The 14177-nt window shown below is 44.9% G+C and overlaps 1 protein-coding gene across 2 annotated transcripts; it reads right to left on the bottom strand.

Annotated features, from left to right (window-relative positions):
• Positions 1-6733: 6733 nt before the first annotated feature.
• Positions 6734-14177, bottom strand: MED28 (mediator complex subunit 28). Of its 2 annotated transcripts, XR_015552880.1 has the most exons (5): positions 13981-14177; positions 9808-9874; positions 8999-9111; positions 8439-8623; positions 7018-7162 (listed from the first exon to the last, which is right to left on the bottom strand). XR_015552880.1 is itself a non-coding variant. In XM_004432296.3 (4 exons), the coding sequence occupies exons 1-4, from the start codon at positions 14137-14139 to the stop codon at positions 6965-6967; spliced, it is 537 nt and encodes a 178-aa protein (XP_004432353.1). In that variant the 5' UTR covers positions 14140-14177; the 3' UTR covers positions 6734-6964. The 2 variants fall into 2 exon arrangements, 1 of the variants encoding a protein (XP_004432353.1); XM_004432296.3 differs by lacking the exon at positions 8439-8623 and having other exon boundaries at positions 6734-7162.

Below are 14177 nucleotides of genomic sequence, written 5' to 3'. Positions count from 1 at the left end.
GGCAATAAACATGGTTGTGACTTGTATTGTTTTTCCAAAGAGGGGTGAAATGAGATGAAGACAGAGCTTGGAAACAGGAAGTTCACATTAACCTCAATTGGAGCATCTTCAAATAAAAAGTAGTTCTTTACATACTTATTTCATTTTGGGAGAAATGCAATTACAACTCAAGCTTAAAATTTGAAAGTAAATTTACTATCTAATCAAAACACATGGACCCAACAGGATAATTTTGTGTGTGTGTGTGTGAGGAAGACTAGCTCTGAGCTAACATCCGATGCCAATCCTCCTTTTTTTGCTGAGGAAGATTGGCCCTGGGCTAACATCCGTGCCCATCTTCCTCTACTTTATATGGGATGCCTGCCACAGCATGGCTTGATAAGTGGTGCGTAGGTCCGTGCCCAGGATCCGAACCTGCAAATGCCGGGCTGCCCAAGCGGAGCGTGCGAACTTAAACATGACATCACCTGGCTGGGCCCCGAGTAGGATAATTTTTAAAGTGCAAATACTTGTTACCGTACGTGTTACAGGCCATATTGTTTTTCAGTATCAAATATTTTTTTAGTTATCTTTTGTTTCCTACCTAGAGTGAGCATTGTAGGATTATGTTTGTATTTTGTATTTCAAAGACTACATACAGGTAGTTCTATTTGTTGAAACCTTTTCCCACCACCATGCAACTCCTGATGACTAGCAGCGTAGGCTGCACTTGATTATACTGCTGTCCTTGAACTCAGTGTAACACCCAAGGCAGGGACAGAATTTTATCAGTTGAGACCCTCCATCTGTTTTTTTTTTTTTTTAATTTTATTTAGTTTCATAGCAATGAAAAATTTGCACTTTATTTATTTTTTTTCCCCCAAAGCCCCAGTAGATAGTTGTATGTCATAGCTGCACATCCTTCCAGTTGCTGTACGTGGGACGCGGCCTCAGCATGGCCGGAGAAGCGGTGCACGGGTGCGCACCCGGGATCTGAACCGGGGCCGCCAGCAGCGGAGCGCACGCACTTAACCGCTAAGCCACGGGGCGGCCCTCCTCCATCTGTTTTGACTCCTTTCTTGTTGCAGGTGAGTGAAAGATCTTGTTAAAATTCTAGATTCTACCCCAATATATCTTTGTGAACTAAATCTTTGCATGCTTCTATCATTTTTCTTCAGGACATATTCCTTGAGTATTGAAGTAAAGCATCAAAGGATCCATGCTTCAGCTTTTCGTTTGATATTACCAAATTACCATCCAGAAAGTTTCTAGCAATTTACACCTTTACCAGCAGTGAATGAAATTCTGTGTACCCTAGATAATACTGGCAAAGAAACTCAATTTGATAGATAAAACATTCTTCTTGTTTTTGTTTGCATAATCTATTCCATCAATCTCTCAAGAGCAGAGGGGTCTAGAGATGCTGGTAGTGGCTTGGAGGAAACAGTGGAGATGAAGAGAAATGAACTGATTTAGGAGTGGGTTAGGAAGGAGAAACCACAGGATCTGATAAATCTCTTGAGCCTATATTATGACAGAGGGAGGAAGAGTTAACATATTCCTGGAGCAAAACCGGAAAGGAACGTTACTGCAAATTGTTTCTTAACTGGGGTAGAAAAGAACACAATCCCCCAGTGGACGGCTGCATGCTGTGTACCTGGGCCCTAATATTAACTGCTCTGGCACTGCTGCAACATCCAACAGCAGTTGCGATTAAGGCTACTGGGTCTATACTCATTCGCCAGGATCCCTCTGGGTTCTGCAAGGGGCAAGCATCACGAATTAAAAGGAGCTATGATAGGGACCATGCAAATTCCCTGCATCCCTTGGGTTTCTAAGGGTAGCACTAACCTCCACTATCACCCCCAGGACACAGTATTATGTTTGATCTGCTACCTCCTGCTAGCTCCTTAGCGGTCTGCTCTCCCCCTGCAGGAGATACTCAAAGACGCCCCAGGCACTCATAGTGGCCTTTGACCTTTTCAGCACTGTTAATTTATCATTATCACTCACTGGGAGTCAAGACAGGATAGTGATAACCAGCCAACTCTACTGTTCTTGTAAACACTACTTCCCCAGCCTTCCAAACGTTTGAGTCCTTGCACCAATAGTGTTCCCTTCCACTGGGACACTTTCCCGGGGCACCACTGGTGGAATATTCGGGAATGACGCCACTCCCTTGTGCCAGTGCCTGTCTGTACCTCACATACCACTCAGGATGGGTCCTCCTTGCCAGCAGGACAGTGAGTGAGCCCAGTCCCCAAACCCCATGCTGCCTGCTTTCAGACCATGTCTGTCACAGCCAAGTCAGGCAGGTCCTCCAGGAGGCAACCTCAACACACAATTAGAGGTGCAAGAAATTTGTGGGGGATGTCAATGCCCTTCAGCCAATGACCACCGGAAACACATCTGTAGCTGAACAAGGTGAGTTTATGACTCGCTGCAGTGAGGAAGGCTCTGTGTGGAGAATGGTCGGGCTTCTCAGAAACACGGTGTTAGAAAGAACCTATTTCAGGATATTGGCATTGGTTGGGTGATTTCTAGGATCGTCTAAGGAAGCAGAGTCACTCTAGATTGGATGCTGTCAGAAAGTGGGGGCAATTCCATGACTGGGGGTCTCAATAAATCTTATCTCCAGGGAGGGCAGACTAGAGTAAGGCTAAAGCTGTAAATAGAAAAGAAAAAAAAAGAAAAGAAAAAAAAAGCACTCATTTTAGCCAGGATTTTGGGTGGCACAGTGACCTTTTTTTCCTGTGCTTAGACAAAATTATGAAGGGGTTTTTCTTACTTTATCATGGTCTCAGAGTAACTTTGTCTGAGGTTGGTATTCCGAGACTGTTTACGTCCAACAGGAGAAGAACATGGCCTAGCAGTGCTGGTCAGCGTCCAGATGTCAGGGACAGGTTCTTCCCTCTGCTCAGGGGAAACACTCGTGTAAGATAAAGGGGAGGGGAAGCAGAGAGAAGAGCCTCGAGACTATGATGCAGGGTTGACGCCTGTGAAAGGAGGGCCAGGGACAATTTGGGCAAAAGAGACTCAGAAAGCAAGAGAGCTCTGATCAAGTCTCAGCCAGGCCAACGGGATCTCCAGAGAAAGGACTGCCCATTAGAGGTATGCTGTGTTGGGCAGAAATGATCCGGCTCCAGTACCCCCGCTGTGCTTGGTCACACCCCGGAAGAGCACAGCCTTTGTGAGAACGCTGTTGCAGATCCCCAAAGGCAACAGCTTCGGGAACTGCACCCTCAAGGTGGCTCTCTTGAAGAGAGAACTGAGCAGCGGTCCTCCATGGCCTCCAGAAGCCCAGGACCAAACCCTCAGGAATGTCAACACTTAAGAGGGTGGGTAGAAGAGAAAAGAAGGGAAGACGTATTAAAGAGAATGAGTTCAAGTAAAAAAGATGGAGAAGTGTCCATTTGATTTCGCCACAGTGACGTGGCTGGCTGGTAACCAGCACAGCTGTGGTCATGTGGGAGGGACAGCCTGGCGTAGGAAAAGGAAGGGAGAAGGGGAGGAGCTGGAGACTGTGGATGAGGGGCAGGGAAATGGGACAGCAGCACAAGCACCAAGCGGAATGCTGAAGATGGGAGATCAAGAACTCTAGTGAGCTGTAGGGAATTATCCAGCAGATGGGCGATGCAGGGGGGCAGAAGCCACCCTAGGGGTTAAGTCCTAGAGACCTAGGGACCCAAAACACTCGTGGAAAGGTTCATCTTACACAGGGAAGGTACTTCAGTAGATGGAACAGGAAGGACAAAAAAGATGCCCTGAAGATGTGGATAGGTTTATCATTCCAGGAGTGGGAAGGAGTGGGAAGGTAACAGAATTCCCAGCTGACAGCTTGTCGTCTTCTCATTGAAGGAGACAGCAGCTCATAGAGTGTTCTATGATCATCAACTAGCTAGATGTCACTACAAGGAAAAAGATGTTTACAAACAAACAAGATTGAAAAATTATTTATTCAGAGACAGAAAACTTTTGAATTTAATAAATAAATGGCAGTAACTGGTATATACATTAATTCAAAATATTTTCACTAAGCACCAAGTAGAATTCCCAATCTTTTCACTAAGAACTTCTGTATCATAGAAAAACTGCCTAAAACTTAATCAGTTTATTTACGTTTTTAGTCAAGAAATCTAAAGCTGCCAATCAGAGCTTCTAATTAGCATGAGATGACCAGGTTAACAACCTTGAATTCACACAAGTAAAAACAACTTTTATTTATTTTTTGTTTATTGCAGTTAACACTGATTTATAACATTGTATCAATTTCAGGTGTATATCATTATACTTCTATTTCTGCATGGATTACATCATGTTCACCACCCAAATACTAATTACAACCCATCACCACACACATGTGCCTAATTATCCCTTTCACCCCCCTCCCCCCTTCCCCTCTGGTAACCACCAATCCAATCGCTGTCTCTATGTGTTTGTTTGTTGTTGTTGTTATCTACTACTTACTTAATAAGTGAGATCATACGGTATTTGACCTTCTCCTTCTGACTTATTTCACTTTGCATAATACCCTCAATATCCATCCATGTCACAAATGGCTGGATTTCATCGTTTCTTATGGCTGAGTAGTATTCTATTGTGTATACATACCACATCCTCTTTACCCATTCATCCCTTGATGGGCACTTAGATTGCTTCCAAGTCTTGGCTATTGTGAATAACGCTGCAATGAACCCAGGGGTGCGTCTATCTTTACGCATTGGTGTTTTCATGTTCTTTGGGTAAATACCCAGCAGTGGAACAGCTGGATCATATAGTAGTTCTATCTTTTTGAGGAATCTCCATACTGTTTTCCACAGTGGCTGCACCAGTTTGCACTCCCACCAGCAGTGTAGGAGGGTTCCCTTCTCTCCACATCCTCGCCAACACTTGTTGTTTCCTGTCTTGTTAATTATAGCCATTCCGATGGGCGTGAGATGATATCTCATTGTAGTTTTGATTTGCATTTCCCTGATAGTTAATGATGTTGAACATCTTTTCATGTGCCTGTTGGCCAACTGTATATCTTCTTTGGAGAAACGTCTGTTCAGGTCTTTTGCCCATTTTTTAATTGGGCTGTTAGTTTTTTTGTCGTTGAGATTAAAAACAACTTTTAAGAGTTTTGTTTAATCCATACATTCTGATTGAGGGGATTCATTGACTTCAGGCTGTGTACTCCTCCATACACAAACAAAAATGAGTAATAAGTATTACATATAAAAGATAAATAATATGTGGGGCCAGCCCAGTGGCACAGCAGTTAAGTGCGTGTGCTCCGCTTCGGTGGCCCAGGGTTCACGGGTTCAGATCCCAGGGATGCACCGATGCACTGCTTTTCAAGCCATGCTGTGGCAGCATCCCACATAAGACAGAGGAAGATGGGCACAGCTGCTAGCTCAGGGCCAATCTACCTCAGAAAAAAGAGGAGGATTGGCACTGGATATTAGCTCAGCGTTAATCTTGCTCACACACACCAAAAAAAAGATAAATGTGCCTGTATATTCAGAGGGGAATAACGCCTACTTCTCATGAGGGGCAAAGAGATAGATTCAGATCACTAACCCCCAAGGGAGAACAAAGCAAAGCTGGCAGAAGAGAAAGGAAGTCCTGTGTCCTGGGGGTGTGACTGAGAGGGCATTCGGAGGCTTTAGGGACCAGGCGGCATCCAGGCCAGACGGGACCACGAGTGGACGTCAATGCATGTGGGGAGGGGGCCTTCAAGGCTGGAGAAAACAGAATGAGTCAAGACACCAAGTCACAGAAGCACTGCCTGTTCAGAAGACAGTGGAGCGCCTATTTTGGGTAAAGAGATGTAATCTAATGAGACTGTAAACAGAGAGAGGAAAGCCTCATCCAAGGAGAGCCAGACACAACGCCAGTCTGTATTTCTCAAGAGCCGTTCAACAGAGAATCTGAGGTGGCTGCGTAACCAACAAGAGGGTAAAATATCGTCCCAAATGCCAAGGTTCCACGTGCTTTTTGTGAAGAGGAAGTTGCCGGGGGTCATCCTGCAGCCCACCCCCACACCTTGAGAACCCAGTCCCCTGGAATCAATACCATCCATTAGCAAGAAACTTCCTTACTGGAAACTTCTGCTCCAAAAAAGCAAAACAAAAATGACACAAGCAAACAAAATTCAGAAAGAGATGACTACAGCAAGCTCCAACCCTCGCACTTCACCTACGCCCCAAGTCAGGCTATTGAGAACAGGGTCTGCCCTGTGACTCAAACTGATGCGGTACTTCAGAACGTAACAAAACTTAGCACCTCACTGTTCCTATTACATACCCTACCCCTCAATAGGTAAATAAACAACACGCAAAATATAAACTTACTCCAATAAGAGCACCAATTAAAGGATCCTATTGTAATATTACCACACTAACCTAGAATATTACAATCCTCTTCTGACCTATTTACAAAATCTCCTCCTTCTGAGCACTCTGGAAGCATTACAAATTTCAAGTTACATGAAATTCCTCTTCCTGAGGTAGTTCAAAGATTGAAACACAGCAAACTTACAGATTTCCGTACACTACCACTGAGGGATAATTATCATAAAAGACCTACAACAAACATCCTCATCGTCTGATTCTCAGATCAGATCATACAAACTATTTTTCCCTCAAATCATACAAACTAAAACTGGAAACATACAAAGAGATTAACAGTCATACAAAAATAAAAAATAAAAACAAGCAAAAAAAAGAAATAAAAAGGAATCTTTAAGTGACATCACACTAACAGTTCTAAATTCCATTAAAGACAAAAAAATTTACTTGGTTTACCAAGGCTGTAAGCATTTTATAAAGTACTCAAGAAATAACACTTACATAGCGGAAAAATTTTAGGTGGGCACATAAAACTAAAATCATGTCATTCCCTGGCAAAGAGATTTTCCAAAATATCGTGTCTACAAGTGATGCTTGGCAAGACTGTGCTGAGGCTGACTCATCCACCAGCTGGTTTGCAGGCTGGCTTTGACTCAGGTTTGCTTCATGGGTGCAGGGATATTCGCAGACGCCTGCTCGAGGTAGGCCAAGGAGCCCTGAGGGATTTCGGCTGGCTTTTTGTGCTGCACATTGATGTCCTCCAGCACCTGCTGCCAATGCCTCAATTTCGTCAAGTGCTTCTGGACCAGAGCATCTTTCCGCTGTAATTCGTTCCTTAGTTCCGAGACATCCTACAGATGAAGGCGATGAAGTCAGAGCAAACTCATGAAAAATGAATACAGTTCCTGATTAGTTAGGAGCACGAAGAAGTAAATCCAAAACAAAGAGAATCAATTAAGCCATAATAAGTCCATTACTCTGCTTGGTTCCACTATTTGAAAAACCTAAAACAACTCTTCTAATGGAAGACGACTGCCTAACACAGAGAGTTTTTATTTTTAATTCATTTTATTTTAATAATTAACACCCAAGTTACAATATTCCAAAGTACCAAAGGGTGGGCAAAAGAAATCCATCTCTTTCCCATTCTGGTCCCCAGGTACGAGTATCTCTGTTCAAAGGCTACTGCTGAGAATCTAAAACACTGAGAATCTGAAATACATGTTAATAACTGTTTAAAAGAATCTACAACCACTGTTCTATCATTTCAGATTATGAAGTGTTAAATTCTCATTTTCAAGAGCTTTTTTAAATGAATACCAGCATTATAATTCTTTATTAAGACCTGACCTTGAACACACCTATGCAGTCATCCGTTGCTCAACAGAGATATGTTCTAAGAAATGCATCATTTGACGATTTTATCATTGTGTGAACATCGCAGAGTGTACTTACACAAACCAAATGGTGTAGCCTATACACACTTAGGCTAGATGGTACTGATCTTACGGAACCACCACCCTGTAAGTGGTCTGTCGCTGACCGAAACGTCATCATGCAGTGCATGACTGTATTGTTACTCAAGTATTCAAATCAAGAAATGGTCTGACACAGTGAACTGTAAGATCATCTTATCATTCACCTTCTCAACAGTTGGTACCAATAAATAAAAAGAATGTTTTGGATTAATTGCTCAGCTTACGAGGGTAGTTACTTCAAAAACTGCCCAAAAATGATCATTTCAATTCCATGCTTCTCATTGGGGGCATCCCTGGCCTTCTGGGCAGGATGTGATTCCCTCTTCCACACTGCAGGCGGGGGCAGGCCCAGGCCCAACCCACTAACTGCCATTAAATCTTCCTGGTCATCATGGCAGCCTAACACACTTCTAAATACCCCAGTTTCAAACAACTGAAATAAATGAAATCCTGAGTTTCGAGGAGCCTGGGACAGAACATTTACAGACATACCTCGGAGATACTGCAGGTTTGGTTCTAGACCACCACAATAAAGTGAGTAACAAGAATTTTCTGGTTTCCCAGTGTATATGAAAGTTATGTTTACACTATACTGTGTATGTCTCTTAAATATACAATAGCATTATGTCTAAAAAAACAATGTACATACCTTAAAAAAAATACTTTATTGCTAAAAAATGCTAACCATCATCTGAGCCTTCAAGAAGTCATCATCTTTTTGCTGGTAGAGGATCTCGTAAAAAATGCAGTAACTGCGGAGCGCAATAAAGTGGGACCCAATACAAGGTATGTCTGTACTTTTGATCCCTCGAACAAAATCTGACAGAGCCCTTCCTGTGTGAAAGACACTGGGTAAGGCATCCGGGGGACACACAGGGCACAGCTCCTGTCCAAACTGAGCTTATCATCTACATTAATGGCTTTTCAACCTTTTTCTAGCAGTAGAACCTTTTCTTTAAGGAAAATCTTCTATGAAAGCCAGTGTGTGAAACTGCTGTTTGAAAGTCTGCTTTCCACCTCCACCCCGGCTCCACTACCTGGTTGTCATGAAGCAGGTTGTCATGAACACTGACAACTAGCAACATTTTACACCCAAGCTAGAAAGCCCTACCATAACTGACTGGAAAAGGGGGTATCGTATTTAAAGTACAAATAGAATCCTGAAAACGCGTGCTCTTCCTAAAAGTTAGGAGAAAAGTGAGTTCGTACCTCTTTGACAACTTGCTCTGGTTTCTGGATAGATAACTGCAATCTTTTTTGTAGGAAAAAACATTCTGTCTGTCTCGCAATATCCAGAAATTTCTGAATACACTGATCAACACCTTAAAAAATAGATCGAAATATTATATTAAGAAAAACATTAGACACATTTACCTCTCTCATAAATGAACAGTCAGAATATCAAAAGAGCACCTTCTCAAAGATGTAATCTGGGATTTTAATCCCAGCCACAGCAACAATATTGACCCCCTACTCCCCAGATGTTAACCAATATTAAATAGTAGATAATTCGTGTCTTTATAGGGTGAATTGGAGACCTTAACACAACACAAAAGCCATGAGTTCTTCTGAAGAAAATCAATCCAGAGATCTGGCAATTAGTATCATGATTTCCAGTTAAAATAAGACATTTAAAATATGGTACAAAGAAATGAGAAGCAGTGGTCACCTCTGGAGTCAGAACTTGGGTGAGGAAGGGGAAGCACAAGGGATTTTTCTTTCTAACAGCTATTCAAAAAATAATAAAAACTTATCTTTTTTAAAAGCAGTACACATATTGGTCTTTTTGTCCTAGTACTAATATGAAAAGTTCATTATAAGTGGTTTATTACGAGTGACATAGGCTCTCAATTACTAAAGTGAAGAAGCAGCAGTATATAGAAATTATTTACATAAATCTTATTCCCCCAAAAAGCTCTCTTAGGATACAAGCAGGGCTGAAATACATCAAGAGTAAAATGAGCAATTAGGAATCTTGCTGAAGGCAAGAACATCATCTACAAAGAGAGAGCTCTTACCAGTTCGAATTTCTTCCTGATCTGTGCCATTGACATAGTCCTGACTCACCAGCGAAGCAAAGCAAGCCTGTGTCATGAAAACATATCACAAAAGAAAAAAAAAAAGTCAAAGGAAAAAAAAAAATTTAATGGCCAAAAAAAGAAGAAAAAGTCAATCATATGTCAAAAATATTACTTCAGAGTAAGAATTAAGTTCTCTTGAAGTCATCCAATGAGGTGATAGCACCTGGGTTTGCCCACGAGATGACAAGGTGTCTTGCCAATGGAGAACGTGGGTACAGTGAGTCCATCGGGCCCAGAGGGAAGGCAGGCAAATGAGGCAGCAGGGATTTGCCAGCACCCCCATCTGGTCTATCCCCTACCACCTGCTCTTTTCCCCACCATCTCATTCCACACCAGGGCCTGGACCCCTAACCCAGCCCCACCCGCAGCCCTCCCTCTGATGCTTTCATGACTTGTACCATCACCCATTCAGGACTCAGGTCAATTGTCACCTTCTTGGAGAGGCCACTCGTCTACCCTCTCAAAATGGCACCCCTCCTGCTCACACTCTATCCCCAAGCCCAGCTTTATTGCTTTCCACACGGTTAACTGCCATCATTCCACTCTTTTAGTTCATTATTAACTGTCCCTGCTAGCGGCTGGGTGTTTTGCCTGTCTTGTTCACTACACTCCTGGTGTGGGAATACTGTTGGGAACAAAGTAGGTGTTCAATAAATACAATAGATAAATTACTCACTGGACGGCCTAAGAGATGGACAAGGCTGGTGTCACGTGGACAAACAAGTCCCAAAGAGGGAGTTCCCTCTGAAGGGGCATCAATCTGGACACATGTGTTAATCAGCCAAGGAGTTCTGTGCACTGGCAACTCTCAGGAAATGCACAAAGAAGGCCTTAGTGCAGGGCAGCGGAGCCAGAAAGAAAAGGTGAAGGGAGGTGGGGGAAGCAGGGGTCAGAAAGGAAGCCTCAAACCTCAGGAAGGCAGAGCCCCGTCAGCAGTAGGCAAACTACACTTGGTGTGAGGCAGGCAGCTCTGGGTCCAAATTTAGGCCATCAACTAGACATGAGGGCCCTTCTCCTGCCTGCGGCTGCCCCCAATTCATTTACAGAGAAAAATCACAGGATTCTCCCAGGGAATCCCTGTAACAGCTCTACAAGTTAGAAAAACACCGACTGTCTATTCTGTGTATTACCTTGAAAGGTGACTCCTGGCGGATTTGGCTTATGGGTAGGGTGTATCCACTTTGTGAAACCTGTGGCTACTGGAAAACACTCCATCCACGGGGCCAACTAGTCACAAACTGGCCAATAAAGCTGAGGCTGCTTCCCCAGAGCCAGCAGGGCCACCAGACAGGATGGGAGGAAATCTCATCTCAGGAATTTTAGTTCCCTCTTCCCCCCTTAAAAAAAAAACCTAAATACACTGGCCTTTATAGAGAGTTGGACAGTTGTATGGAGATGAAAATGCAAGGTGGTGTATAAAAAGAATACGCTTTTTAGAAGTATGCCTAGGACAGACAGAGCCTTTGCCTGGACAGTCAGGAGGTCCAAGTGCTAGTCCTCATTTCCACACACGGAGGGTATGTCTTTGGGCAAGTTACTTCCCTCTCTGAGCCTCAGTTTCTCCATCTGTAAAAGGAGGAGACGGTCTCCAACGTTCCCTCCCACAACAAGAGTGCATGACCTCAATAAACTCATTCCATCAAATAGCATTTACTCAGCAACTAGAACAAGAAAGCCAGAGACCTCAAGGGGTGGCACCCAAGTAGAAATGAAAAGCAGGCAAGCAGGTGCCATGAGCCACTGGAGGTTGTGGAGCAGAGGTCCACACAGACCACACGGAAGGAAACAGGAGATGAAAACGTGGCCTTTGAGCTGAGTCTTGAGAGAAGAGTAGGTGAGTGATCACCCACGGGCAGAGGAGGGTCCAGGTAGCACCTCTCCCACTCCCTTTCTCCTGGCTATGTCCAAATGCCCTTTTGGGTTTCACATTCTCTGGGAAGCCTTCTTTGACAGCCATTTCCATGTGTGCTCTCACAGTATCCCCGGGGTTTCTTCTATCAGAGCACTAATCCCACAGCACAGCAACTGCCTGCCATTTATCTGCTTCTTCCACTGTGCTGTCATGAGCTTCTTGAAGGCAGGGGCTATTTTCTCTGCATTCTTAGCACCCAGGAAAGAGCCTGACACACAACAGGCTCCTTCACGTTTGACAAATACTCATCAAGTACTTGCTATCTGCTACCACCATATTAGCACTACAGATACAACAAAAGGAAAGTGGCAAAACAGGTGGTCTCAGATTTAATGGAGCCTGGTTTAGTGGTAATTGTACAAAGTGGGGCAGGGAGGGTCCACTGAATAAGTGATGTGTGAGCTGGGGAAGGGCACCTGGAAGCCCAAAGAGAAAACAAATGGCACGCGCAGAAAAAGGCTCCTGTGGACAGAGTAAGAAGAAATGGGCCTGGAGCTGAGACTTGGTCATGCAGAGCCAAGGAGACCAGACCAACCCTCCTGGTCTCATCCCAAGAGCCACAGGTAGCCACTAAGGAGTTTTAAGCATTAGGGTGCTGGTGGTCAGCTTTGGCCAAGACTTCTACAGGGTCAATCTTTCAGCAAGCACTCATGACCCCGACAGCCACTTCACCTCAAGAAAAATGCTAGATGCCGCTCTAACGCTTACCCATCCCTTTCCCTTATGGCTTCACACCCCACAAAGGCGTCTCACCCTCCTCCCAGAGAGAAGAGATTTCTCTAGCCTTTAAGTCAGAGGCTTGAATGTACACTTTATCAGTAAAAGCATTTTGCCCATGCAGCCCCAATAATACATTCATTTACAAACTATATTCACATATTACTGTGCCACTACGTACAATATAAAGCTCATGTAACTAGGATTTAAAATGTGGAAAAGGTGATTCCAATTAGAAGTTATATTATTTCCACACACTAATGGCTCATCTTCCACTTTAGAGACCACTGGAAGCCACCAAAGCACTTATTTTATTTATTTATTTATTTTGTGAGGGAGATCAGCCCTAAGCTAACATCCGCGCTAATCCTCCTCATTTGCTGAGGAAGACCGGCTCTGAGCTAACATCTATTGCCAATCCTCCCCCTTTTTCTCCCCAAAGCCCCAGTAGATAGTTGTATGTCATAGCTGCACATCCTTCTAGCTGCTGTATGTGGGACGCGGCCTCAGCATGGCCAGAGAAGTGGTGCGTCGGTGCGCACCCGGGATCCGAACCCAGGCCGCCAGCAGCGGAGCACGCGCACTTAACCGCTAAGTCACTGGGCCAGCCTAAAGCACTTATTTTTCTCTCCTTTGTCTACCACCACTTCCCACCTTCCTTGCTAGAGGATAAACTCCTTGGGCAGAACTCGGAATTTGGCTCATCTCATCTCTGCCTCACTTCAACTCTCCCCAACCCCCAGCTTTCCTTCGTTCTGGCCCCCAGTACCAACTTCTTGGGCACAGCAACTTTTACTTATTTACTTACTTATTTTTTGTGAGGAAGCTCAGCCCTGAGCTAACATCCGATGCCAATCCTCCTCTTTCTGCAGAGGAAGACTGGCCCTGGGCTAACATGCGTGCCCATCTTCCTCAACTTTATGTGGGATGCCACCACACCATGGCCCCACGGTACGTCGGTGGGCGCCCAGGATCCAACCTGCGAACCCGCGAACTCCGGCCGCCAAAACGGAGCGCGGGCACTTAACTGCTGCGCCACCAGGCTGGCCCCGCACAGCAATTTTTAAATAAGTCCATTTCACCTCCAGGAGTCCCATTACTTTAGCACTTATCGGAGCCCAGCGGAAAGAATACAAGACTTAACGGTGTAACGCTGCGCTGCGGCGGGAGGATGAACCCGTGCTAAACACAAGGAACGCGGGAAGGGGTGCTCAGGGAGGGGACCAAGAACGTGGTGGGACGAGAACAGATGGCTGGGAACGTCAAGTTTATATGTCCCTGCCAGCAGACTTGAGTAGAAGCCCGGCCACAACTCAACGCGCAGACTAAACCAAGCGACTTAGTTCCCTGAGCCTGTTTCCCCATTTGTAAGCAGGACGCGGGGATCGGTGGAGGAGATAACCTGCGCATGCGCAGCTTACGTTTCAGGAAAGAAGGGACGCCGGGAGCACAGGCCTCCCCGCCCCCACGTTTCATCTTACTTCGAAAGATGACTCCAATTCGTCCACCAAGGTACTGTTAGAAATTCTCGCAGCGCCCGGAGTGGCCTGAAGAAGCGACGCCTGGCCCGGGAGTCCCGGCGGGGGTTGCGGGGGTCCCGGTGGCTGCCCAGAGAACATACCGCCCAGCGGAGCCGCCATTTCTGAAATGGCGGGGGAGAGGCCCACTGCGCCTGTGC

The sequence above is a fragment of the Ceratotherium simum genome, chromosome 8, assembly GCF_057802395.1.
Source record: "Ceratotherium simum simum isolate JZ-2026a chromosome 8, ASM5780239v1, whole genome shotgun sequence".
NCBI lineage: Eukaryota > Metazoa > Chordata > Mammalia > Perissodactyla > Rhinocerotidae > Ceratotherium > Ceratotherium simum.
The sequence above is the reverse complement of the archived record's forward strand: the minus strand, read 5'-3'. Positions and strand labels throughout refer to the sequence as shown.

Coding starts and splice junctions, on each gene's coding strand:
- MED28 (XM_004432296.3), bottom strand. CDS start 14,139: ATGGCGGCTCCGCTGGGCGGTATGTTCTCTGGGCAGCCACCGGGACCC. Junction 9,875..13,980: donor AATTGGAGTCATCTTTCGAA/GTAAGATGAAAC, acceptor TTCATGACACAG/GCTTGCTTTGCTTCGCTGGT. Junction 7,163..8,998: donor CAGAGCAAGTTGTCAAAGAG/GTACGAACTCAC, acceptor CTTCATCTGTAG/GATGTCTCGGAACTAAGGAA.